This window comes from Oryx dammah, unplaced genomic scaffold, assembly GCF_014754425.2.
Source record: "Oryx dammah isolate SB20612 unplaced genomic scaffold, SCBI_Odam_1.1 HiC_scaffold_28, whole genome shotgun sequence".
In the NCBI taxonomy this organism is placed as follows: domain Eukaryota; kingdom Metazoa; phylum Chordata; class Mammalia; order Artiodactyla; family Bovidae; genus Oryx; species Oryx dammah.
Genome location: NW_024070212.1, coordinates 27,128,117 through 27,154,599, shown reverse-complemented (window position 1 = coordinate 27,154,599; position 26,483 = coordinate 27,128,117). Strand labels below are relative to the sequence as shown.

At 35.4% G+C, this 26,483-nt stretch overlaps 1 protein-coding gene across 1 annotated transcript in view; it reads left to right on the top strand.

The window, feature by feature from the left end:
• Positions 1 to 3,774: 3,774 nt before the first annotated feature.
• SYCP1 (synaptonemal complex protein 1) overlaps positions 3,775 to 26,483 on the top strand; it is a 137,515-nt gene continuing 114,806 nt past the window's right edge. The window contains exons 1-11 of the mRNA XM_040230971.1: positions 3,775 to 3,959; positions 5,136 to 5,220; positions 5,400 to 5,443; positions 5,614 to 5,670; positions 7,263 to 7,427; positions 8,165 to 8,232; positions 10,990 to 11,063; positions 18,736 to 18,794; positions 20,014 to 20,083; positions 21,105 to 21,178; positions 25,091 to 25,199. Of these exons, the coding sequence (XP_040086905.1) occupies positions 3,852 to 3,959; positions 5,136 to 5,220; positions 5,400 to 5,443; positions 5,614 to 5,670; positions 7,263 to 7,427; positions 8,165 to 8,232; positions 10,990 to 11,063; positions 18,736 to 18,794; positions 20,014 to 20,083; positions 21,105 to 21,178; positions 25,091 to 25,199 (913 nt within the window). The 5' untranslated portion in view covers positions 3,775 to 3,851. The remainder of the gene's footprint in view (positions 3,960 to 5,135; positions 5,221 to 5,399; positions 5,444 to 5,613; positions 5,671 to 7,262; positions 7,428 to 8,164; positions 8,233 to 10,989; positions 11,064 to 18,735; positions 18,795 to 20,013; positions 20,084 to 21,104; positions 21,179 to 25,090; positions 25,200 to 26,483) is intronic.

The following is a 26,483-nucleotide window of genomic DNA, read 5'->3' as shown; positions in this document are numbered from 1 at the left end:
CCTCATAGAGTATTATGAAGCTCAAATAAGACATTGCATAGAAGGAGGTTACCTAGCATAAAATCTGGCATATATGAAAAGTTCAATGTGTATTTTCTATTTTTATTATTTTAAATTGTATGGTCTTAATTATATTCTACCATTTTCCAGTATTCATTACAATATATATGATGATGTTTTTCAGATCACCCATGCCTTAAAAATAAGCAACATGTGGAAAGTTTACAGGAACCAGTTTTACAAATTTTGTACAAATATTCAAAAATTTATCATCCAGAAGACCACAGCATTTTGCTCATCTCATAGGGAGGCTCACTAAACTGAGAACACTGAATCACAACCACTCAAAAATACTTAGCATTTGGAAAACAAAGGACCCCAACTTGACTAGTTTACTCTCTGAGAAATGGAATTTGTATTCATGCAGCTGAAATTTTATAACGTTGTGGTTTGTCTTATACTTCTTAAATCTAGATTGTTTACTTTATCATCATAGGATGATTGATTTGAAAAACATGAACAGAATTGCTGTCACCAATATATTGCCATAAAATGGACATTATCAAGGGCTCATCAAATTTTGTGGAATATAGGACCACCACTAGAGGGACATCTAGGATTCTTTTCAAGATTCGTGCCCAAGGAAGCAATGGTTATTGTTCCTGCATGTTCCCTTCAAAAGGGAGTAGTACTAAATACAGTTCTTACCTGAAAAAAATCTTTTTTTCATTTAGCAGAAAATTGAATGAAAATATATAGATTGCTTATAGATATAAAAAAGATTATCTAGTGGAAATAGTTGTAATCAGAATAAAAGCAGTTTGTGAACTTAAGGCTAGGTTGATGGCTAAACATTTTAAACCTATTACTATTATAGCATTTTACAAATTATTAAAGAGGAACAAAGCTTTGTCCAACTCTTACTTTTTCTTAATGTCTTTGAAAAACAGATCTTTTATAAGTCCCAATTAAAATTTTGTCATGGAAAGATACTGAAAAATTAAAATGACAAAATGTTAACATATATTGGGAAATTAAGCACAATTTAATGCTCATTCTGGTAGACAATATTTTAACTTTTTTGCTAACACCTTTCATAGAAAAAATTAAAGTTCTTAAAACCTGAAATCTTACCACAAACATTTTAATCCTTATAAGAACTGGATTAACATTAAAACATTTCATGTGAAATACACAAAAATGAGAAATTATATGGAAGCCCAATTGTTTAGAAAGACTGGACCTGAGTAAATAAAACTGAATTTAATACTAGGAATGACATTTTGGTTTCAATAAGAAAAAAGACCATAGTTGAATATTTCATTGTTACAAAACTTAAAAAAATTTGGAATATTGAATTTATACCTTTAACTTTTAAAATATGTTAATTAAATGTGTCAGCTATTTCCCCCAGGGATAATTTTGTGCATTTATTCTTGGTATCATCTCTCTCTCTCTCTCTCTTTTTTTTTTTTGGTATCATCTCTTAAAGGGAGTATTTAGTCTTTTCTAGGGTACCTAGACTCTTTTTCCAGAGAAGGCAGTGGCACCCCACTCCAGTACTCTTGCCTGGAAAATCCCATGGAAGGAGGAGCCTGGTAGGCTGCAGTCCGTGGGGTCGCTAAGAGTCGGACACGACTGAGCGACTTCACTTTCACTTTTCACTTGCATGCATTGGAGAAGGAAATGGCAACCCACTCCAGTGTTCTTGCCTGGAGAATCCCAGGGATGGCGGAGCCTGGCGGGCTGCTGTCTATGGGGTCGCAACAGAGTCGGACATGACTGAAGCGACTTAGCAGCAGCAGCAGATTCTTTTTCATATAAAATGCAACTCTTGCACTTTTTCCTAGCTCAAAAATTATGTTTTTCCCAGCTCAAAAATGTAAGTTTAGCAGAAACTATTATGTCTGATAGGTTAAAGTTACACAAAACGAGTTATTTAAAACTATTACTAAAGTCCTCTGGAAAAGCATCGGTTATACTGTAGGACATGGAGAAAAGTAGAACATACAGTCAGTATGTTGAAAACAGAATGTATTGTCTTACTGTTCAAACCTAGGTACGTAGCGCCATATTTATTGCTTCTAGTAGCTCAAATCTGAAACGAGAGAGTCATTTCAGACTTTTGCTGCTCACTTTAAAAAAGCCATCAAGTCCTATTAATTTTACTTTCTAATTATCTTTTACATTTGACACATTTTCATCTTTAATGGCTCTGTCATAGTTTAGATCTTCCTACCTTACTCACGCAGGCTATTAAAACTGTCTCCCTAATCCAGTCTCATAAACCTAAACCATTTTTCATACTACCAATTTTCTTCTGAACTTGATCATGCCTCCCTTTCTGCTCAAAATCTCTCAAGATTCCCACCCATAAAGTCTAAAATCCAAAAGCCTTTGCAATGCCTTCACACCTGCTAAGTCTCTAGTCTCATCATTTTCCCATTTGGGTCCTCACACCTATACTGCACTGCTTGGTTTCACTCTCTTGGACTCATCTCTCTCACAACTCGAGTGCCTCACAACTCGAGCGCTACGGTCCTTCAGCTAGGAATACCCCTTCCCGTATTCACTATCTAGCCATAGTTTTATTTCCCCTTTCTGCTTTCTATATAAGCAGTACTAGCAGCACATCCGTGAAGGATTCTCCTGACTCCAAGCCCCTGTAAAGGCCATTTTCCCTTTCGAAGTGTCTCAATGACCCCTTACAACCATTAGGTTATTATTGAGGCTATAATTATCTGTTTGTACTTGTTTCCTTCCTGTGACTGTGAACTCTTGGAGGACAGAAATAGATTTTTCACTCTCAGTTCCAATCTGCCATAGTGTAAGTGTTAGTCGCTCAGCCGTGTTCGACTCTTTGAGACCCCATGGACTGCAGCCCACCAGGCTCCTCTGTCCATGAGATTTTCCAGGCAGGGATCCTGGAGTGGGTTGGCATTTCCTTCTCCGGGGGATCTTCCCAACCCATGGATCGAACTCCAGTCTCCTGCACTGCAGGCAGATACTTTACCGACTGGGCTACAAGGGAAGCCCTATCATAGCACCTAATCTATCACAGCACCTAAGAGTTTTCTTCACATTCTTTAACAATAGCAGAAGCTTAAAGAATGTCAAATTCTAAGAATCCAGGTAAGACTTGTTACTGACGTAAAGGGAAATCTCGCGAGATGTAGGTCTTGCGCGCTTGGCGGGCGGACGCTGCTGACCGTTATTTCGCGGTTAAATCGCGGTTCGCCCTGCCCCTCCCTCCTGGCCGCTGCGGTGGAGCTATTTCCCGCCTTTTCCGAGGTTCGCAGGCAGAAGTTCTTGTTGGTTCTTTCTGCTGCTCTAATGAGACAGCAGGTGGTGGTTCGCGTGGGCACTGAGCCCGCAATTTCCCGCTAATTTTTTTTAAAGGTAGGGTCAGGCGTGCCAAGTTCCTTTCCTGAGGAGGAAACCTAGAGGTGGGCGACATTTTGAAACTGCCGCTCCCTCACGCAGGGCAGCCTCCAACTCCTCTGTAGTCGTCTAAGCACCTAAGCTAGTTCTTCCCGGCGAGGTGATGCAATTTAACAGGGCTGGTAGAGGTAACGGGCTTCTTTTCAGGCTGTCCTGGTGATGATGCTAGTTTGAGTTTCTCGATTATGTACGCCGCCAGCACGGCCATTGGTGGTAGGGGAATGGTGGGGACTTAGGGGATGTTTCCCCCCACCCGCAGTAAGGGATGCTGTAGGCTGACATGGTAGCAGAGGTTTCGCCTATTCCCTTTTATACCCATTTATTACAGAAAAAGTAGGGTATTAGTGGAACAATGTGAAACACTTTCCCCTCCTTGAGCAGTAGATAATTACACGACTGGAAGAGAGAAAATGGAAAAACAAAAGCCCTTTAAATTGTTTGTGCCACCAAGATTAAGTAGCAGTCAAGTATCTGCAGTGAAACCTCAGACTTCGGGAGGAGATTCTAATTTCTTCAAGGTAAATTTGCATATGAATTTTGATTTGACTATTCTTTAGGTAAAGGAAGCAAAGTGAACTTTCCTACTGGTGATGTTGTATAATTTTTTTGTCTGTAAATATCGTCTCATTTGATATTGCTATTTAATCTCATTTAATCTTGCTATTCTCAAGTATATTGAATAGCATTGCTTTGAATTAATAATGAGCATACTTAATGTGTTTAGGCATCATTCATTTAAAGAAGTAATCAGTGGTGCTTTAGAATTCTGCGTACATAATGGGACCTGCTTATTTTAATCCTCCCTTGCTTTCTTAAAATGATTTAAAGCAACTTATATACAATAGGATGTAAATTAGAGGAAAATGTTAGAATCAAGGAAAATTAAGAAAATTTAGATAAATATATGTATATACTGGTAAAAATTAGTGTGACTGAAGTTAAAATTTGATTCTGAGCTTCCTGGTTGACAGGATAAAAAGGGAAATTTGTACATGTAGATTCTTTTAGGAAAGGAGGAATTATATCAAGTGTCTCAGGCAAAATAGAGCTTTTTTTTTCTTTTTTGTTTTAGTAATTAAATTTCTCAGGTGGAACTGTATGTTGGAGATGGGATGAAACAATGAATATTTTAATTTTCTATGCTGTAGAAAAATTCCTATGTCTTTATAGCCAAGAGTGTAATGCTAAAATGCTATTCAGTGAAGAAAATTCTCAATTCTACCAGGGGAAAGATATTAATAAAATTGAAGAAAACTAATATTCCAGGCTACTAATTAAATTTACTTATATTATTCCTGAGTACTTATAAAACACGTGTAATGTAATTTTAGTTAGCTTTCTCTTATAAGTGAAAATTAAAATTTTTTGCTCTGTTTACATACCAAGGTCATTTGATATTTTTAACACAATGTATACATTAAAGAGGGGCGTCCCGGGTGGCTCAGAGGGTAAAGCGTCTGCCTGTAATGCGGGAGACCTGGGTTTGATCCCTGGGTTGGGAAGATCCCTTGGAGAAGGAAATGGCAACCCACTCCAGTATTCTTGCCTGGAAAATCCCATGGACGTTAACATTAAAGAATTTACAATTATAGTCACTTCTTTAAGGAGATGTATATGCAATTACATATTATTTACACTGCTAGTTATTAGAGTGATATGGGACTGTGTGTTTAAGAACTTCTTTGTGTTTCTAGGGTTTCAACAAATGTGTTGAAGATGATTTTGGTTTTCCATTTGCAATGACTAATGTCTCCAAAAATGGGGAAAACATTGATTCAGGTAGGAGACTAGAATAGCAATGTATTACCTGTGTAGAGCATTTTAAAAATATACTTTGCTAGATATCAAATATAAGTATTATATTGGTTGACATTAGCCTTGACATTAAAGCTGGATATAATACTTAGTATAAAAAATAAGATGTTGGCATTTAATTCCAGTTGTCTTTTATCTTGCAGATCCTGCTTTACAAAAAGTTAACTTTTTGCCCATGCTTGAACAGGTCAGTTATGTATAGTGTGTATGGATATTACCTGTTTAGGTATTGAATTGCTTACTTGAAAAAGAAAAAAAATTCTTTAGTTGTTGGATTACTAGTCTTCAGTATTTAATTGCTACTATTTAGAAACATCAGAAATATTTTCTCACAGGAAAAATTTATTCATTTTTCAGACTGATAATTCTGACAGTTGTCATTACCCGGAGGGACTAAAAGACTCTGATTTTGAGGTCAGGAAATTTCCTATTGATATTTAATTTATTATAATTGGAGTATCATTTATTATTACTTGTGTTTATCTTTCTTTTGAGGCTTCCAAAGAGTTAATATTTAGTTATTGTTTTAAGTTACATTCTTTAAACCTTTTATCCCCTTCGTTTTTCTTTTAAATTTGCTGAAATAGTAGGCCTCTGTATTTTCCTGGATTATAAAAGCATCCATTTTTAAGAGGTAATTTAACTTTAAATCATAAAAATCAAGAATAGAAAAGGGGTCTATTATACAGAGTGAAGTAAGTCAAAAAAAGAAAGATAAATACTGTATACTAATGCATATATATGGAATCTAGAACGATGGTACTGATGAATTTATTTGCAGGGCAGTAATGGAGAAACAGAGAATAGACTTATGAACACGGGAAGGTTGGAGGAAGGAGAGGGTGAGATGTATGGAGAGAGTAACATGGAAACTTATATTACCATATATAAAATAGATAGCCAGTAGGAATTTGCTGTATGACTTAGGGAACTCAGACAGGGACTCTGTAACAACCTAGAGGGGTGGGATGGAGAGGGAGATGGGAGGGAGGTTCCAGAGGAAGGGGACATAACCTATACCTATGGCTGATTATTTTGATAATTGGCAGAAAATAACAAAATTCTGTAAAGCAATTATCCTTCAATTAAAAAATAGGAAATATCACAAAATAAGTAATAAAGTACCCTTCTCAAAAAAAAAAAAAAAAGAAAGAAAAAGGAGAGATGGATATAATATGTGAGAAGGCTGAGACTTAAGCCAGTATTTTACAAAATATTCTTGAATTAGCAGGTATGATTGTTAGGCTTACTGTCTAAAGAATTTGTAGGATATACTCTACTTTTGATTTTAGTTATAAAAATCATTCTTATGGCACATAGATGTCTTTAGAATAGACATTCTATGGCCTGATAAAATGCTATATGTTTGTTGCTGGGATTATGCTATCACAAATTTATAAATATGGAATTCCTAAATTTTGATAACAGAACTATCAAAGAGTGATTAGGACAAAATAACTTCTGATATTTATCTTATAATATGTAAATTGTTGATACAGGAAATCCGAACAAAATCTCAGGCTAAATGAAAGAACTTGTGTTCAGTATTATTTTTCGTGTCGTTGTATTGTAAACTTCATATCCTTTGGTTAATTCTTAAACTATTTGTGTAACCAAAATGTTGCAAGACCTCGGCTAAAATTTAACAGATTTGTAGTGATTTATTTTAGCTTTTAACCAGCCAGATTCTCTAATTGACTTAAAGATTTCTAACTTCTGACTTAACGTACATTTTGAAGTAATTTGATTTTATTCAGCAATGAATAACTTAGTCAAGTGATCAGTAACCTTAGTCAGGTGACCAAGTTATAAAGTAGAGTAGCTAGTATTGCCTTAGTAGTTAAAAAAAAGTTAACATAGCTTTCAGTATGATATTAGGGCAAAAACTGAGGAGAGATTTGGTCTCAAGTACTAAGATACTCATGGATGTTTTCAATAAGCAGCTGTAGTTTAGTTATACTAAACTTTGAACAATTAACAGTCTTTGAAAACTTATTTTATAATAGAATTCAGAGCCAATGAGCAGACTATATTCAAAACTGTATAAGGAGGCTGAAAAGATCAAGAAGTGGAAAGTGAATGTAGAATCTGAACTGAAGCATAAAGAAAACAAGTTGCAAGAAAATAGAAAAATAATTGAAGCACAGCGGAAAGCCATTCAAGAACTACAGGTATAATGAGACTTGGAATTGAAAATATGGTATAGTAAATCTTATAATGCTATTTAAACCAAAGAGTTATTTCATAGTTAACTTAGGTTTATCTTATTTCTATCATGTGGATTTTAAGAATGGTGCTTTTTTGAAGTTTCATTAATATTAGTTGCATTTCAGTTTTAGGATGAACACATAGGAGAGGTTACACAAGGCTTAATTAAATGTCTGGGGAAACTTATTTTAGATAAAGATTGAGTTAATGATTCTAATTATAGAGTTTTAATTTTTATTAGTTTCTATTCCTGATGATGTTTTGTTTGATATAAATGTGTTTTTTTTAATATATTAGAAAATGACATTTTCTAATATATAAAGAAGCAGATAAAACTTTGAATTTGAAGCTGTTTAGCTTCAATATTGTGGCATGGTGAAAGAAAAATTTTGACAAAATGTAACACTGGGTTAGGACAAGGATAAAGCACCTTTTCAAAATGTTTAGGGAAGATAATCCTACATAAAAATGTTGGATACATTTTGGAAATGATTCAGGAAACCTTATTTTAGATTGATGAAAGTGAGACCCATATTCTTACAGGTTATCTATAAGTGTGACAAAAAGTTCTGTTTTATGTTCTAAAAAATAATTTTTATAGACCATCATAGCAAGTTAACAAAGAAATGCTGCTTAATGATTATACTTGTTTATTTGGTAACTAAAACATGATGAACTGTTCTTCTGTCTTGTAAATTAGTTTGAAAATGAAAAAGTAAGTTTGAAATTAGAAGAAGGAATTCAAGAAAATAAAGATTTAATAAAGGAGTAAGTAATAATTTAATGAATTTGCTCTTTACAAATTTATTTTTATTTCAAGCTAATTATTAAAATAATTTCCAAAAATTTAATGACCTCTTTCTGTTGTATAATATTAATTGATATATAGAATTATGTCTGGGTGCTGTGGAGAAAAGGAAGACATACATATTTTACATTCTTTCATTTGGCAAACTGGTCACTGACTAATAACTTCTCACATTTAAAAAAAAATTTCTCACTTTTTAAAATGACCAGCAGAGGAAGCCATTATTTAGTGTTGAAAAGGGTGCTTGATAATCCTGTATTTACAACTGCCTGTGTGTATTGTATACCTTTCTGTTTGATTATTGTTTTAGATGAAGCTCTTGCAGAATAGGCCTCAACTTAGTTCCAATCTGATTCTCACTGTCAAATTCCTGTTTTTGCCGGTGGTGCAATCATTCTTCCATTAACTTTGGCTTGAAACTTTATTTATTTATTTTTTAATATAAATTTATTTATTTTAATTGGAGGTTAATTACTTTACAATATTGTATTGGTTTTGCCATACATCAACATGAATCCACCACAGGTATACACATGTTCCCCATCCTGAACCCTCCTCCCTCTTCCCTCCCCATACCATCCCTCTGGGTCGTCCCAGTGCACCAGCCCCAAGCATCCAGTATCATGCATCGAACCTGGACTGGCGGGCTTGAAATTTTAGTATCATGTTTGACTTTTCCTTTTCTTTGTTCTAGGCAATAGATAAACTTTATTTTCTGCTTCTTTCACTTCAGATGGTATCATGCAGAATTTAATAGAAAAATGTAATTGTTTAATTTATCTGCCAAGTAAATGTTGAATGGTTAGAATATAATGTGAATCCACATACAGTGATAAATTTATTTCTATTTGCTTTAAGTTAAACATCATGCTAAATATGGTTCTAGAAGGCTTTTACCTTGTCAGTAAAGTTGCTAATAAGTGAAAAATATTATTACAGCATATTGTTTTAGCTTAATTCAAAGACAACCTATGATTTTCCAGAAAAATCTAGATGTTTACCTTAATTTTTTTTTCTGGCTAAATATGGTTTGGATATTAGGGGAAGGGAGAAAGAAGAGGAAGTTTCTAAAATTGTGTGCCTACTATATGTTTGGTACTTGTCACTTTTATATGGATATGTGATTGAGTTTCTATAGTATACGTGCGTGCATGCTCAGTTGTGTCTGACTCTCTGTGATTTCATGGACTGTAACCCACCAGGCTCTTCTGTTCATGGGATTTTCCAGGCAAGACTACTGGAGTGGGTTGCCATTTCCTCTTCCAGGGCGTGTCCCAGACCCAGGGATCAAACCTGAGTCTCCTGTGTCTTCTGCATTGGCAGGCAGATTCTTTACCACTGGAGGGCACCACCTGGGAAGGTCTTCTACAGCATAAGGCAGATCTGAAGTCTTCCGTAGCCCTAATACCAGTATTTGGTAACTTGTGAGCTTTCCTAAATCGCTGCTGTCTCCACTAATAAACAGTTGACTTTTTTTTGTGGATACTGTAACTGCTTAGTTTATGTATATAGCATACACTGTAGTGTGGAACAGTATAGTATGATATAGTATAATATAGAATTTGTGCCATTTTCTGAGGTGGGAGAGAGTGACTATATTTTGGTGTGATATCTTTCTATTTTAAGCACTTGATTCAGTTGAGTGTCAGTTTTAGTCTCAAATTGTCAGTTGTCATTCGAGAGCACCTAACATTTAGTTAAGAGCTTTGTCAGAATGTAGATAAGAAACAAAGTAATACTTAGAATAATAGAGTGACTTGATTATTGGATAACAAATTTAATATTAATAGAAAGTCACTCAGATCAATTATTCGCTTGATCATGACTTTCTGAAAGGAATGTAGATTTTAGTGTATTTTTTCTTTTTGTATTTTTTGAGTTTGAAAGAGACTTTGGATATTTAAAAATCATATTCCTGGCCTGTAATAGAAGTTTGAGATACTGTAACTTTACTGAATTTGTTTAAATTTTTCTAACAGTTTTTTGGCAGAGTCTGAGGATTTTCTATATATAATAAAGTCATCTGCAAATAGTGACAGTTTTACTTTGTTCTTTCTGATTTGAGTGCCTTTTATTTCTTTTTCTTGTCTTTTGCTGTGGTGGTGAAAATGAGCATCCTGTCCTGTTTCTGATCTTAGAGGACAAACTTTCAGCTTTTCAGGGCTGGATATGATGTTAGCCGTGGGCTTGTTATATATGGCTTTTATTATGTTGATATAGGTTCCCTGTATATGCACTCTGTTAAGAATTTTTATCATAAATGAGTTTTGAATTTTCTCAAAAGCTTTCTTTGCATCTGTGAGATGATCAGAGGTTTTATTGACATAATAAAATTCAGGAAATTACTCATTTTACGTTTTGAAGGTAAGATAGTTGGAATATTTCTGGAGTAATTAGTAAATGAAGATCCCAATCCTGTCTTCTCATTTTCTTTCTTAGGTGAATCTGGAACTGTTACTCAGAGATTATTGAAAGCTACTTGTTAAGGAGGCTTTTACTTTTTACTTTCAAAGAAGGCAGTTATTAAATCATCTTTGCAAATAGTACAGTCAACCTGTTTTCCTTCATATAGTCACTTATAAGTGATTCATGATACATATAAAATATTATAATGTTTTAAGAATTTCTTTAAAATTATAGTAATGTTCAATAACTTTTAGATATGATTTTGCTTTGAGATCAGATTACATTTATGCAAACTCTTTCCTTTGTTCCAGGAATAATGCTACAAGACATTTATGTAATCTACTCAAAGAAACTTGTGCCAGATCTGCAGAAAAGACAAAGAAATGTAAATATCTTTTCTTGTTTTATATGATTTTATCAATTTGTTATTACTTTAATGATGGGAGGTGGAGAGGGGAACAGATTATCTTTTAATTTTTTGAAACCAGTTTTTATTTGAACATGTTATATATCTTATACCATTTCTTTATATAATAACTAGAATTAATGTCTCATAACCATTTCTTTATATAATAACTAGATTCTTAATTCTTTGAGCTTTGAAAGCACAAAGGTTTTTGAAAGATAATATTACATATTTCAAAAGGTATATATTGATACTTGACATTTATGGTTAATTCTCATTTTAGTTAAAGTGTGATCTTGAGACTAACCTCTTCTGTCTAGAACAACCAGGAAATTGAATTAAAAATGATATATAGTTATATTCATAATAGAAAATACTGATGGAGGGCTATGCTGAAAACATAGTACTTAAGAATAGCAATGTAGTATTTATAAATAGAATTCTCAAATTTCTTCTAAAGAAACATTATTTTAGAGGTTTTATCAGGGGAGCGCAGCTACTCGTATACCCTTGACCGAAGACCAGTCCTCCTCTATTGGGGATGGTCACCCTCTTTGACCGAGCTCGCAGCTTCGGGAGAGATGCACATGGAGCGGTGAGGGAGGAAGGGGACACTCGCCTAGCCAGCCAGATAAGCTGAATCAACCCTGGCGATCAATGGGGTGACAGATGTCACAACCAGATTGCCCTCACATCCTAAAGAAACATTATTTTAAAACATTCTATTAAGGCTGTGGTATATATGTAAAAGTGCATGTATTTATTCTGTGCATATTTTGATGTTAATTGTAAAGCAGGAATTTTTTTGTTTAAAAAGAGAATATTTTGGGATAGAGTATTTGGGGAAGTTTTTTTCTGATTAAGTGGTATTTGATTAGAGACCTGAATAATTGAGGGGCTGTACCATGAAGCTGTTTTGGGAATGAGTATTTCAGACCGAAGAAATAGTAAATGCAAAATCCCTTAGTCGAGAGCCTGTTTAATCTTTTCAATTCATAATAATGAGGTCACTGTGCTGTTACTTCCCGTATTTCTTACCTTTTTTTGGTTTATATTTTAGCAGATAGGCAATTCAGGTTCAGATCACAAGTTTTATCTTACCTTTTGTGTGTTGGGATTCCATTACCAGTTCAGTTTTCAAAGCTTTTGCTGTGTTACTTTGGGTCTGTTTCATATATGCTCCACTCAAGATTAGATTGGTTCTGGGACTTGGATAGGGATTTCAGAGCCTCTGCTGTATTTGCCTTGGGTCTATCTTGAGTATGCACATCCTCCCTTTTCCCTATGGGACTTGTACCTAGTCATACAAATAATTAGCAATCCTCTTCTCCAGCTCTCTAGCATTACCCTCCTCACCCTCAGCCTTAAAGAGGTCTTGTCCTTTGGTCCTTCGGCCAGAATCACGGAGTTTCTCCTTGAGTTTTGTATGTTTCTTTCGGCCGTGGCTGCTGTAGCTCCACTTCTTGGGCCACCCTTGAGACAGGGCTGGAAGAGAGAAAAAAAATTAGAATTTCCTTTTGCTGCTCATGCTTCTTGTTAGATTTCTGCTGGGCCCTTCAGTTCAGTTCAGTCACTCAGTCATGTCCGACTCTTTGCGACCCCGTGAATTGCAGCACGCCAGGCCTCCCTCTCCATCACCAACTCCCGGAGTTGACTCAGACTCACGTCCATTGAGTCCGTGATGCCATACAGCCATCTCATCCTCTGTCATCCCCTTCTCCTCCTGTCCCCAATCCCTCCCAGCATCAGAGTCTTTTCCAGTGAGTCAACTCTTCGTATGAGGTGGCCAAAGTACTGGAGTTTCAGCTTTAGCATCATTCTTTCCAAAGAAATCCCAGGGCTGATCTCCTTCAGGATGGACTGGTTGGATCTCTTACATTTTTAATAATTCTAGGAGAAAAGGTAGGAAAAAGCTAAACAAACAGGGAACTTGCCTTCACATGAGTCACTTCTTCAGGTTTTTACTTTTTTTCCCAATCTACCTGCTTTTGCTTAGTTTTCAGATTCTTTAAGTAGTTGCTTTATGGATTTCATTCTGAGTTTTTGTTGTAATCAGTGGTAGAGAAAGGCTATAGTAGGCTTATTCCATCCTGACTGATACTGGAAATTGGTTTAGATTTTCTGAGTTATAATTCTCAACTATTCTTGGTCTGATGATTCATTATTATCTTTTTAGGTCATTGTTTCTTTTAATAACTCAAAAAATTCCTCTATATTTTTAAATGTCTTTGGGAGGAAGGTTGGTCTGAATTACTTTGTTGTTACCAGAAAACAGAGTCCTGGACATTTTTTCAAAATATAGATCAAATAATGTCACTGGCTAATTTTTTCAGTGGCTTTCCATAATTTTCAGGATAGCATGGTTTTGCCACTTCTCTTTGGCTTGCCAAATGTTTCCGCATGCTCCACATAAACAGGCTCATGGAGAACTAAACAGATTATGCTTCTGAGTTTTCATATATGTTTATTGGCCGATCCTCCTTCCTTCTTCATCTTAATTCTTATTTGTCCTTCAGAATTCAGAACAATTATTACTACCCTTGAGATATATTCTCTAAATTTTCACTCTATCTTATATGCTCCTCTTCTTTTGCTTAGTGCCCTTAGTATGCTTTTATCAGTGCCTTCAACAAATATTGAGTACCTACCACATGCTAGACATCTCACTGTAAGCTTGTAGGCAAGGGATCATGCCTTATTTGACTCAGTATATTCAATGCTTTGCACAGTGTATGTGAAGATAGTAGGCAATAAATGAATGAATGAATGAATGAATAAAGAATAAATTTGTTCTTAGATGTTCCTTTATAAAAAACCCTTTAAATGGCTGGCTGTTGCACATTTAAGTACATTGAAATTCTTTAGCCTGCCATTTGAAGTACTGCATACATTTTTTTGGTAGCCTTACTATTTAATGTAAGGATTACTTTGTGTTGGAAAGGACTTTAAAACTTTTTGTTCTATTTCCATATCCATTGCTTTAATTATCTTTATAGGAAATTAATAATTTCCTTTATGACTACCAAGTGGTAGTCTTTTCTGTGTTTGAATATATTTATGGTTGAAACTCACTAACCCTGAGATTGTCATTTAAGGACAACTCTTATTTTTATGTTGAAATCTGTGTGTGTTTTGTTGTTGGTTTTTGGCTACGTCATGTAGCTCGTGGGATCTTAGTTCCCCACCAGGGATTGAACCCAGGCCCCTTGCAACTGCCAGGGTTAGTTGAAATTAAGAAATTTAAACAGGGAGTTGAAATTTCTTACACTGAAATCTCTGTAGCTTCTTTATTCTTAATGTAATTCTTCTCCTTAAGACATATAGAAAAAGTCCAAAGCTCATTTTTATCTCTTTAGATTTTTAAAGATAGTTACTTGTCCTTTTTGAATCTTGTCTTCTATAACCTACATTTTCAAGATTCTTTGTGCTTTTGTTATTTTGGTTGGTCTGTTTGAATATTTAGGAGTACAGATCTGTATGAGGTAATCTAATTTGTAATTTGACCTGTGTAAAGGCCTATTTCTTGTCTAATTGTAGGTGTCATCAATGAACTCTAAAGTCAGCTTATTTGCTAGTTACATTGTATTAAAGACTTAATGATTTCATTATTAATTAAAATCTTTAACTTTTTTTACTTCATTATTTACACATGCATTTAAACTTTTGGATCCAAATAGCATTCTTTGCATTTATCCCTTCTATAATTTCATTAGGCAAATCTCTGTTTTAATCATGTACCACCACTTATTATTTAGGGATCCTGGCAAATAACATAATTTTTCTGTGTCACACTTTCGTTATCTATGAAATGGAGATAACCACAGTTCCATTTATCTATCCTTAGATTTCTACCTAAATATATAGTATATGTATTTATGTGTATATTTTTCCTTTGCCAGGACTCAGGCATTTTTTTGGTCCTTATATGTCAGGTCAGTTTCTCTCTCTCCCTCAGATCTTGTCTCATTAGTAACAAAAATTTGGAATGACAGACTAAAGAAACAACAGACAAGTTGCAACTCCATTACAACTCAAGCAGACGTATCTTTTAGCTCAGTTAGTAAAGAATCCACCTGTAATGCAGGAGACCCCAGTTCGATTCCTGGGTTGGGAAGATCTACTGAAGAAGGGATAGGCTGCTCAATCTAGTATTGTTGGGCATGCTTCGTGGCTCAGCTGGTAAAGAATCTGCCTGCAATGTGGGAGACCTGGGTTTGATCCCTGGGTTGGGAAGATTCCTTGGAGAAGGGAAAGGCTACCCACTCCAGTGTTCTGGCCTGGAGAATTCCCTGAACTGTATAGTCCATGGAGTCGCAAAGAGTTGAACACCACTGAGCAATTTTCGCTTTGTTTCACTTTCCCAAGACGTGGGAGCAGGCTGACCACAAAAGAGTCATTGTCCTCCCAACCCCTTTTGGCTTCCCTCTTTTTATACTTCTCCTCTCCTCCTTTTTGTTGTGCCCTGTGCAAAATAGGGGTTTTACCCACTATCAGTCAAGAAAAAGAACGCAAATAGGCATAAGCTCAAGGCTGATTGACAGTTGCAATTTATATAACAGACTCTGTTGTGTATGTCTTCCCATAATTCAGTCTGTTATAATCAGATGTATATATGTATAGAATATTTATAAACCCTAAATGGGCTCCTAGCTGCCTAAGGTTACTTGAAGAAGCCCCTGTGGGTAGTTTGTATCCACTTTGTGCCTAGGACACAAGTACAGGAGTAAAGTAAGCCTCTGTGGTTATTTTGTAGCATATCTGTGAGCTCTCCTGAGTCTGTCTGGGATGGGTTTAAAGATCAGCTTGCATTCGTTTCCTAATTGCTCATGCCTAACTTCCTACCTAACACTTAAAAGTTACAGTTTTGTCAGGACAGTCATTTGAATCTATGTGTAATACTCTTTCTTTAGACCAGAAAAGTTTTATGATATCTTTGGCCAATTATTCTGATTTCTGTTTGGGCATACTTGTTATTTATTTGTTGGCCCTTGTTTTTCATTTTTCTAATTGTTTTAATATTTGTTTTTTCACCTCTTTCATGTTCTCTTTTTTTTGTTTAATAGTATTTTTTTATGACCTTGTGTAGATTTTCTAACCATAAACACATTGAAATAAGCAAGAACTATCTAGACTAAATAAACAAACAAGATGTTAAACTGTCTTTGGACTTAGTATAGTGGTTGAATCCTCTTTTGATATTTATAGTTGTATGGCCAGTCACTGAACAGTTTCTAATGTTTTCACCTTGCATGCATCTACTTTTGGTAGGGAATCTCCTTTCTGTCGCTTCTGCCTGGTTTTCTGATACTCTGATAAATTTTGTGGAATATATGATTCTTAGTGAGTTTAGTCAACAAACTCAGGCATGCACAAAATTTTTATATCTTAAAATGTTAAAAATCATAAAGCCTTTATTCTGCTCACATGGAAGAAATTTATCTTAGTAAATTTGAATTTTTCTTCATTACCTGGGGTTGTATATAAATTTGGGGGTGCCCATATAGTACCGTGTGGTAGAGAGGGACATTGACTTCTCAGTCATCTGTACTTTGAGACTTTCTTCATTTCGATTGGTATTCAGTTACTGGTCTACATAGATTATTGCTAAGCTGTTCCTGATACCAGTCCTCAGGGCCTATTCAGTTGTGCTGATCCTGTGTGCTTTATCCTGCCATACTTAGTTACACAGTGTGTTGGGACAAGGGAATTTGTGAAGCTAAGGTCCCATCTGTCCAGATATATTTGACAGTTATTTCTTCTTAGGTTTTGTCATCTTCCTAGGGATGACTGTCCCACTCCGCTCTTGGTTTGTGCAAAAAGAAAATCTCAGTCTCATTCAACTCTTGGTTTGCCTAAACTCTGTGGATTCTGTGTTCCCCAACCCTGAGGCTTAGCTTGATGATTGTAGAGGGCTATGGAACCATTGCATAAGTACTTGCCAGAATCCAGTATGCTCTCTGTTTCCTTTTTAAAGGCTTCTTTCACTGCAAACTGTAAATATTTCTTAAGACTAGAGGATGGTAGCTTTGTTCTGATTTGTATATTTTGAAAATCTATTACTTATTTATATCTTGACTCTTTCCCTTAACCCCAACACTGGAGATTTGGAACTCAGACGTTTTTGTTGCTTTTGGTTGAATCATCTCTTATCTAAGACAATGAATGCAGCAAGATCTAGTTGGCCAAATTAGGGCAAAGTAAGTATGTGTGTTTGTATGCATATAAGAGAGAGAGAGAAAGAAATAAGGGATAGAGAAAGAGGGAAGGGAGGAGGGAAGGTGAAAGGAGGGAGTGAGCTGGGGGTGGGGAGATGAATAGATACCAAGGAAACAAAAAAGATAGGTTTTATTGGTTACAATTATTATATCAGGACATTAGAACACTTTACTACCAAAGTCCCTTCTCTATGCCCTCCGTAGCAGCTTGCTCCTGACAACTATAAAGTGTGTCTATACCAATTTATTTTCTTTTTTGTAGTTTTATTTTCTTTCCAGTACTTGTCTATTGGAAGAATGACTAGAGGGTATTTTGGAAGTACTGGTGATGATGGTAATGGGAAGATTGGAAGTGCTGGCAATAGGATGCAATTCTTTGGTACAAATAGTTTTTGTGGAATAGAGATTTGTTGCTAACTGTGTTGGGTAGTAAATATGAGACAGTGAGTGGATGGAGTGAGGATGAACTTTCTGTTGAAATACCAATGTGTTCTGTCTCTATTTCTTTAACTTTTCCAGCCCTTTAATAGTCAAATAAAAGCGATCTGGCTCCTGTTCCATGTGCTTTGATAAGTCTAGAGCTCTTTCCAGTGTTTTTGAGAATACAAGAATACTTATATCTTCTAAAGACAGTTCATTTCGCTCCTCATTGACATTTGAGTCTATCATAGCTGCCATTCTTGTTTTGCAGCTTGTTACTTAGAATCTGGAACTAATACCCTCCCTTTAGTTTAACATGGTTTTTGTGATTCTTGGCCTAAATGGGTGGAATGATGAAGGGATAGTCACATTGTCTTTTACTGCCTTATGCCTTAATTCTCTGTAGTACCACATATCAACACTCAGTTTGAGTATAGTTAGAGGGAATCATTGCTCAGGTTAAAAAAAAAAAGCTAAAAGAAAACACCAAAAAAACTAAAAAAAAATACTGTAGAGGATTTACAGGAGATTTCTCTTTGGGGCTACACTTATTCTTAGCTTGTTCTTGTCTTGATGTTTATCTTCCTTTCTGTCTCTTCAAAAAATAGAGCAGAAAGAAGAGTGAGATTTGTGTTTCATTTAAAATTTACCTCATGAATCTTAAAACTACAAAGGAAAAATACTTCACAGATAGTTGTTAAATCCCTAATTATTGTAAATGCTAAAACTATAAATATATTACAAAATTTGAATAAATTAATGAGTAGTAATAATTCTATAAAAGGAAATTAGAGATAACTGAACAGCTTCAACTTTTGAGGTAGTTGTCATGAAGTATGACTATGCCTTATGTAAATTATTTTTAATACTACTTTAAATGACTCAAAAGATATACCAATATCCTTTACTAACACAGATTTTTAAATATTTTAATGCTTACCTGAGACATTTGACTGTTACTGTTGGAATCATAATTGTTTTAAATTTAATTTTGAAATATTTTATGTTTATAACAGATGAATATGAACGAGAAGAAACTAGGCAAGTTTATATGGACCTAAATAGTAACATTGAGGTAAGTGGTAGTGAAAATCTAAATATTTTAAACAGAGGCATTTCTAAGCAAATTAGAGTAATAGCTACAAAAATATGAGCAATTGTTCTTGCTAAAGGGATTATTATTTACCTTTTGATATATGATTATATCTAGTAAAATTCTCAAGATTCCATACTATGAGTATTAATGTTTTGTTTTTTAGTGTTTTTTTAATTTACATGTTAGTGACACCATTTAACTTAATTCATTAGATATTAACTCTGTGTTAGAGACTAGCACATTTTGGCACATAACCATTAATTTGAAAAACATAGAAAGTATTATTATTCCGTGTCTGGTGCCTGTTTACTTTTTTTAAAAATCCCATCCCCTATCATTCTTCAGTTTGCTTCTCTGCTGTAATTCTTTCTTTTTTGTTACTCAGACTTGCTAAGCTCTTTATGATCTTGCTTCTTTGAATTTGTTCTTTCTATCTAGAACTTTTCGTATCCAAGATCTTGTGCAAATATATATGCTTAATTCTGCTTTTTTATTACCCTCCTTATTGTTTCACCTAAAATATCTTTCTACTCAGTCATCTTCTCTCCTTACCTTGTCTTAACTTTCCTGAAGAGCACTTAAAACTACATGATATTTATTTGATATACATGTGCACGTGTGTGTGTGTATTTGTGTTGGTATGTCTTCTTTCTTATACTGAAATGAAAGGATAAGGACTTTGTCTTATATCCTAAATGCCTAAAACAGTGCCTGGCACATAATTGACAGTAACTATTTATTAAATGAATAAATGAATTCATCCAGTTTTACAAATCAGGATTTGTTGAATGTTGAATGAACTCATGCTGACAGGTAAGAAATATAATTTGAACTCTTATGGGGAGAGACCTCACAGAGATTGTACTCTAGTAGATTGTAAGCCAAAATCAATTGAAAATTACAGATTTTGATGTGGGCAATTAAGTAAATGACTAGAGTACTAATAATTGTTTTGCTGCTCTTTGATATTATATAACCTGTCTCCAGTGCCTTTAAGCATCTGGGAAGCTATCATAACAGGCATTCTCAGTACATTTTAGTAAATTGTTTAATTATTAAAAGTTACAGAATTTTCATTATTTAATGTTGTATAGTTTTAAATGTAATGATCACTTGATACAAATTTATTATTTTCATTGCTTTGAGAAAGCTATTTAAAAAGCCTTAGTATGATTCTTAAAACTTAAATATATTTCAGAAAATGGTAATAGCTTTTGAGGAACTTCGTGTGCAAGCTGAGAGTTCCAGACTGGAAATGCATTTTAAGTGTAGGAATCTTTTTATTTTAAATATTACTCTTCTGCTATTTATAATTTTAATAGATTCTGTTAATGTTTTCATACCTTTAGCTTGATGCCTAAACTATTGGAAACTTTTATGCTGTATATGGTTTTATAAGCCCCTCAAAATCTTGTGGAATGTGGCAGAGGATTGGTATATGTTAAAAATACCCTGTTTGCCTCAAAAGATACATTTTCCCTGAAATCAAATTATGATTTGTACTTAAGTTTTTGAAAGTGTGATTTAGTCTTATTTTTACATTTCTTGGTCAAGTTGCATGTTAAAATAATAATAGATATACTTTTAAAATCTGTTATTTCAGACTAGGGTGTTATAAAGAAAAAAGTTTTATATATGTGCTGTTATAAAAATTATAGAATTTTAGAAAGTTATTCTAACTTAGATATTGTTAAATTTACTAAACAGAAGTTTAGCAGCAAGAAGATAGCAGTTTCATCTTTTCAGAAACCATTGGAATTTAATATCTGCATAAATAACAAAGTGAAATAAAATATCAGAAACTTAAAATTTTGTTTGTGATACAGTTGTTAGGTAAAGACGACCAGGTACACCAAAAAAATCTCTGACAGGCTTTAATGGCAGAGCACTCCCGGGCGGGGTTCCCAGACGCGAACGGGGCAGGTCGAGGGAATCCACGCCGCCGAACCACGTTGGGATTTTGTTTATATATGCCCGTTGCGAGGGATGGCTGGGTTAGCGGATGGGAGTTTGGATAGGCTGCTGGTTCGCGGCGTTGCGAGCTGATAGGTTTCTGCATGCGGCTGAGGCGGGGCGGCTTATGCGGCTGAGGTGGCGCAGTTCATGCAACTGGGGGTGGGGCGGCTTTAGCTGGCAGAGTATGCTGTCCTTGGTCCCTGGCATCTGGGAGGCTCCCTCCGTTAGGGACTTCCCCCGCCGGCGCGGGGGAGAGGAGGGGCGGCCCATCATGGCCCCAGGGGTCCGACCTTACAACAGTTATATTAAAGTATATTTGTTTTACTTTCAAAGTAAAGGAAGATTATGAAAAAATCCAACACCTTGAAGAAGAGTACAAGAAGGAAGTAAATGACAAGGAAAAGCAGGTATTTTTTACAAATCTATTTTTTGTATCCTTTATATTTGCTAATAAATGAAATTTTTATTTGCTGCCTGCTTGATAAAGTTTTGAATTTTAATATTACGTGTATTTAAATATATTTTCCATATGCCTTAATTTCCATTAACTCAAATTTGCACATACTCAGTGCTATCCCTTTTTAAAAAATCGGTGGATCTTCTACAATATTTATATTAGTGGGTTATTAGGACATTCTGTAAAAATATATTATTTTGTGAGGACTTTTGTTCAGATAAAAACTTCATAAAATATAAATATGATCATGATCATGCAACCCACATTTTGCAGTTTATTTTGAAATATGCGATTCATGACACCAATGAAGGTGAACTAAAACGTTCTTTTGCTTCTTTCTGTTAATGTCACATAGTGGGAAACTTGAAAATGGTGAGTTTATATTCTTTTAGAGTCACAAGAATGTTGATTTTAGATGATGATTATGCCAACTTTAACAGTTTCAAGATTTCTGAATCCAGAATGGAAAATGAAATATAGAAAGGAATCTTTGGGTAGTATAGTTATTTTGACTATTATCTCTCTACTTCTGCCTATTTTTTTCTGAGTTTTTATCTGACTTGGCACAAATACCTTGTAATTATAGATAACAAGGATATGTACTTAAACAATAATGTCAAATACTAATTGAAAGTACAAAGAAGATTCTTAGAGTTTTCTGTAAGTACTGGCTAAATAATAGAATTCTAATTTATGTATTATACTTTGATCTTTTTAAAAAGTTAGCATTTTTTTCCTGTATTTAACCATATTTTTTTAACCAGATTTCTGAAAGAAGGAGGTAGTCTTAAAAGTGACAAGTGTGCTTATTATACAGAACACAAAAATAGAATAAAGTGCTGAGAAGCTTATTGGAATCCTGAGTGCATGAGCTGAACTTTCAGATCTTGGGTGTTCTTTGTAAAAATGATGCTGTGGCCAGCTAGTGTTTTGCTGGGGACTCTGTGTTTGTTGTTTAGTTGCTTTGTTATATCTGACTCTTTGCAACCCCATGGACTGCAGCACGCCAAGCTTTCCTGTCCTTCACTATCTCCCAGAGTTTGCTCAAACTCAAGTCCGTTGAGTTGGTGGTGCCATCCAACCATCTCATTCACTGTTGCCCCCTTTTCTTCCTGCTCTCCATCTTTCCTGTTTTTCCAGTGAGTTGGCTCTTCACATCAGGTGGCCAAAGTATTGGAGTTTCAGCTTCAGCATCAATCCTTCCAGACAATATTCAGAGTTGATTTCCTTTAAGATTGACTGGTTTGATCTCCTTGCTGTCCAGGGGACTCTCAAGAGTCCTCTCCAGCACCACAGTTTGAAAGGATCAATTTTTCAATGGTTGGCCTTCCTTATGGTCCAACTCTCACATCTATACATGACTACTGGAAAAACCATTGCTTTGACTATACAGTTCTTTGTTGGCAAAGTGCTTCTCTGCTTTTGAATACACTGACTAGGTTTGTCATAGCTTTTCTTCCAAGGAACAAGCATCTTTTATTTTTGTTGCTGTAGTTATCATCAGCAGTGATTTTGGAGCCCAAGAAAATAAAATCTGTTACTGTTTCCACTTTTTCCCCATTTGTTTGCCATGAAGTGATGGAACTTGATGCCGTGATCTTAGTTTTTTTCATGTTGAATTTCAAGCCAGCCTTTTTAATTTCCTCTTTCACCCTCATCAAGAAGCTCTTTAGTTCCTCTTCACTTTCTACCATTAGAGTGGTATCATCTCCATATCTGGGTTGTTAATATTTTTCCCAGCAATCCTGATTCCAGCTTGTGATTCATTCTGCCTAGCATTTCACATGATGTGCTCTGCATATAAGTTAAAAAATAAGGTAACAATATATAGCCTTGACACACTCCTTTTCCTATTGGATATCAGTCTGTTGTTCCATATCTGGTTCTAACTGTTGCTTCTTGACCTGCATACAGGTTTCTCAGGAGGCAGGTATGGTGATCTGGTATTCCCATCTCTTTAGGAATTTTCTGTAGTTTGTTGTGATCCATATAGTAAAGGCTTTTGCATAGTTAATGAAATGGATGTTTTTCTGGAAATTCTTTGCTTTCTTCATGATCCAGTGAATATTGACAATTTGATCTCTGGTTTCTCTGCCTTTTCTAAATCCTGCTTGTGTATCTGGAAGTTCTAAGCGTTGTTATTTGCAAGACTTTTTTTTCCCTAGAAATCTCCAAATTCTTTGCCTGTGAATGTAAACTTTGTTGATAGCATTTCGGGGCTGGGTTAGCAGGACAGGCTGAGTCTCATCATTCCATATGTTGACTTCTTAGTTATATCTTTTGTCTCCAACCTTTCCTGTGCCTAAAATCCAGGTTTAGAGATTCTTTTTTTTTTTTTCCCCTCTGATTTGATCATGCTGGTGTCTCTTGCAAAGGTGTAATAGGCTTGTTCTCTGATTGGCTTTCAGGGAGTAGAGTCCAGGAAAGGAGGGTTAAGAGGCCTAGAGAAGCCTTACTACTCTTAGCAGACTTCCAATCTCCTTGTACTTTTTGTTGTTGTTCAGTCTCTCAGTCATGTCTGACTCTTTGCAACCCCATGGACTGTAGCAAGCCAGGCTTCCCTGTCCTTCACTATCTCCCAGAACTTGCTCAAACTTATGTTGATTGAGTTGGTGATGCCCTCTAACCATCTCATCCTCTGTCGTCCCCTTCAATCTCTGTCGTCTCCTTCTACCTTCGGTCTTTCCCAGCAGCAGGGTCTTTTCCAATGAGTCAGTTCTTCACATCAGGTGGCCAAAGTATTAGAGCTTCAGCATCAGTCCTTCCAATGAGTATTCAGGATTGATTTCCTTTATGATTGACTGGTTTAATCTCCTTGCAGTCCAAGAGACTCTTAAGAGTCTTCTCCTTTTACTTAGTCTCCTGTTTCATACCTAGCTTCCACAGTGTCTGTTACTTCAAATTCTTGAAACATTCTGGGTTTCTTTAGGACTGAATTATCTTGCTTCTCATTTGTAATCTTCCCTGTGTAGACTCTTAGTTTTGATCTTGCATTTCTATGCTAAATCATTTTCTGTTCCCTTTTATTGTTTTCTTTTTTTACATTTTGTGGTTTAGATTATAGAAGTCTCATGGTTTCATGGAAGATGAAGTCCATCTTTGTTGTTTTTCTGGTGATTTTTTTGGGTGGTTTGAAGATGAAAATAGGGTAGAGAGGTCTTTCTGCCATCTTGATCTGTGAGTCTTCAGTCCATAAGTTTATCTTTCACTTTTCCTTTACATGCACTCTGTATTGTAGCCATCTAAACATTTCAGCTCTCTGAATAGAAGCATGATCTTTTGATCCTTTGTGTTCTTATACAAGTCTAGAATGCTCATTTTCTCCTGCTAACCTGAATACTTAGACAAGACTAAGTACTTGTTTATCAAGATTCAGTTCAGTTCTTTGAGAAGGATTAATTTTTGATTACATCCCCCCAATGTAGATTTAGATTTAGATTTTTTTCTAATTCCTGTAAGATTTTTGTTCTATAATAATATTCAAGTTTGTTTGTCACCTGGTCTAGGCTGTGAGTTTCTTGGATGAGTTCCATCATGTCTGTATATTCAGTCCATATTATGGTTTCTGGAACAGAGTAGGTGCTCAATAATATTTATAGAACAAATGAACAAGTAGATTCCAATATATAATCTTCTAAGTGATAACTTAAAATGCTTATTATAATATTAAGTATGTTGCACTAGTTTGCTCATTCCTTCATTCAATAAATATTTTCTATGCAGGCATATACTAAATGCCAGGCACAGACTGATGAAAAGCATATAAGGAAGTACATAAAATGATCATAGATGATGATCAGTGCTGAGGTATCATATTTAATTTTTTGTATCTATAATGTATTATTTAAATATTTCATTTTAGGTATCACTGCTATTGATCCAAAGTACTGAGAAAGAAAATAAAATGAAAGAGTTAACATTTCTGCTAGAGGAGTCCAGAAATAAAATTGATCAATTGGAGGAAAAGACAAGTAAGAATTTATATAAGAAAATATGATAATGTCTTATGTATTCCTCTTGTTATATTTAAAAATTTAGCTTTCATTACAGTTTTATTGTAATGAAACAGTTTTGTTGTAATGTTTGGGGCTTCTCTGGTAGCTCAGACAGTTAAAGAATCTGCCTGCAGTGCAGGAGACGCAGGTTCAATCCCTGGGTTGGGAAGATACCCTGGAGAAAGGAATGGCTACACACTCCAGTATTCTTGTCTGGAAAATCCCCATGGACAGAGGAGTCAGGTGGGTTACAATCCATGGGGTTTCTAAGAATCAGATACGACTGAGCATGCATACACCAAACACACACTAGTATCCTTGCCTGAGAAATCCTATGGACAGAGGAGCCTGGCAGGATACAGTCCATGGGATCACAAAGAGTTGGACACAACTGAGCAACTAACAAAATTTTGTTGTAATGGTTTTTAATGCTGTAATTCTCCACCCAGGTTGAAAAGTTGGAGGAGGGAATAACAGTCACTTAGGAAGCTTTTTCAGAGATGTGCTCCTCTTTTCCCTTTCCATATTCTCATTTTCTTCAAGTTTCAAGAAGGTGCTCCATGAAAACAGGGATCTTTGTCTTTTTTTGTTCATTGATGCATTCCAAGTGCATAAAACAGTGCCTAATATATATTAAGCGTTCAAATATTTTGTAAATAAATGAATACTCTAGGAGCACTTTGGAGATAGTTATTAATTATTCTTGGAGCAAGGCATTTGGAAAGGCATTAAGGAAAAGTTGTTTGTTGAAGTAGACCATGAACGAGTGAAGTTGCTCAGTCATGGCTGACTCTTTGTGATCCCATGGACTGTCACCTACCAGGCTCCTCCATCATGGAATTTTCCAGGCAAGCATACTGGAGTGGGTTGCCATTTCCTTCTCTAGGGGATCTTCCCGACCCAGGGGGATCAAACCCAGGTCTTCCACATTGCAGGCAGATGCTTTACCGTTTGAGCCACCAGGCAATGAATGCTGTCAGGTATGCCAAAATGTTAAACCAGCAAATATTAAAGCCTAAATAAGACAGTTCAGAACTTCCCTGGTGATCCAGTGGTTAAGAATCCGCCTGCCAATGCAGGGAACACGGGTTTGATCCCTGATCCAAGAAGGTTCCACATTCCTCGGGGCAACTAAGTTCATGCATCACAACTAAAAGAAAGAAAGAAAGTGAAGTTGCTCAATCTTGTCCAACAATTTGTGACCCCATGGACTGTAGCCTACCAGGCTCCTCCATCCATGAGATTTTCCAGGCAAGAGTA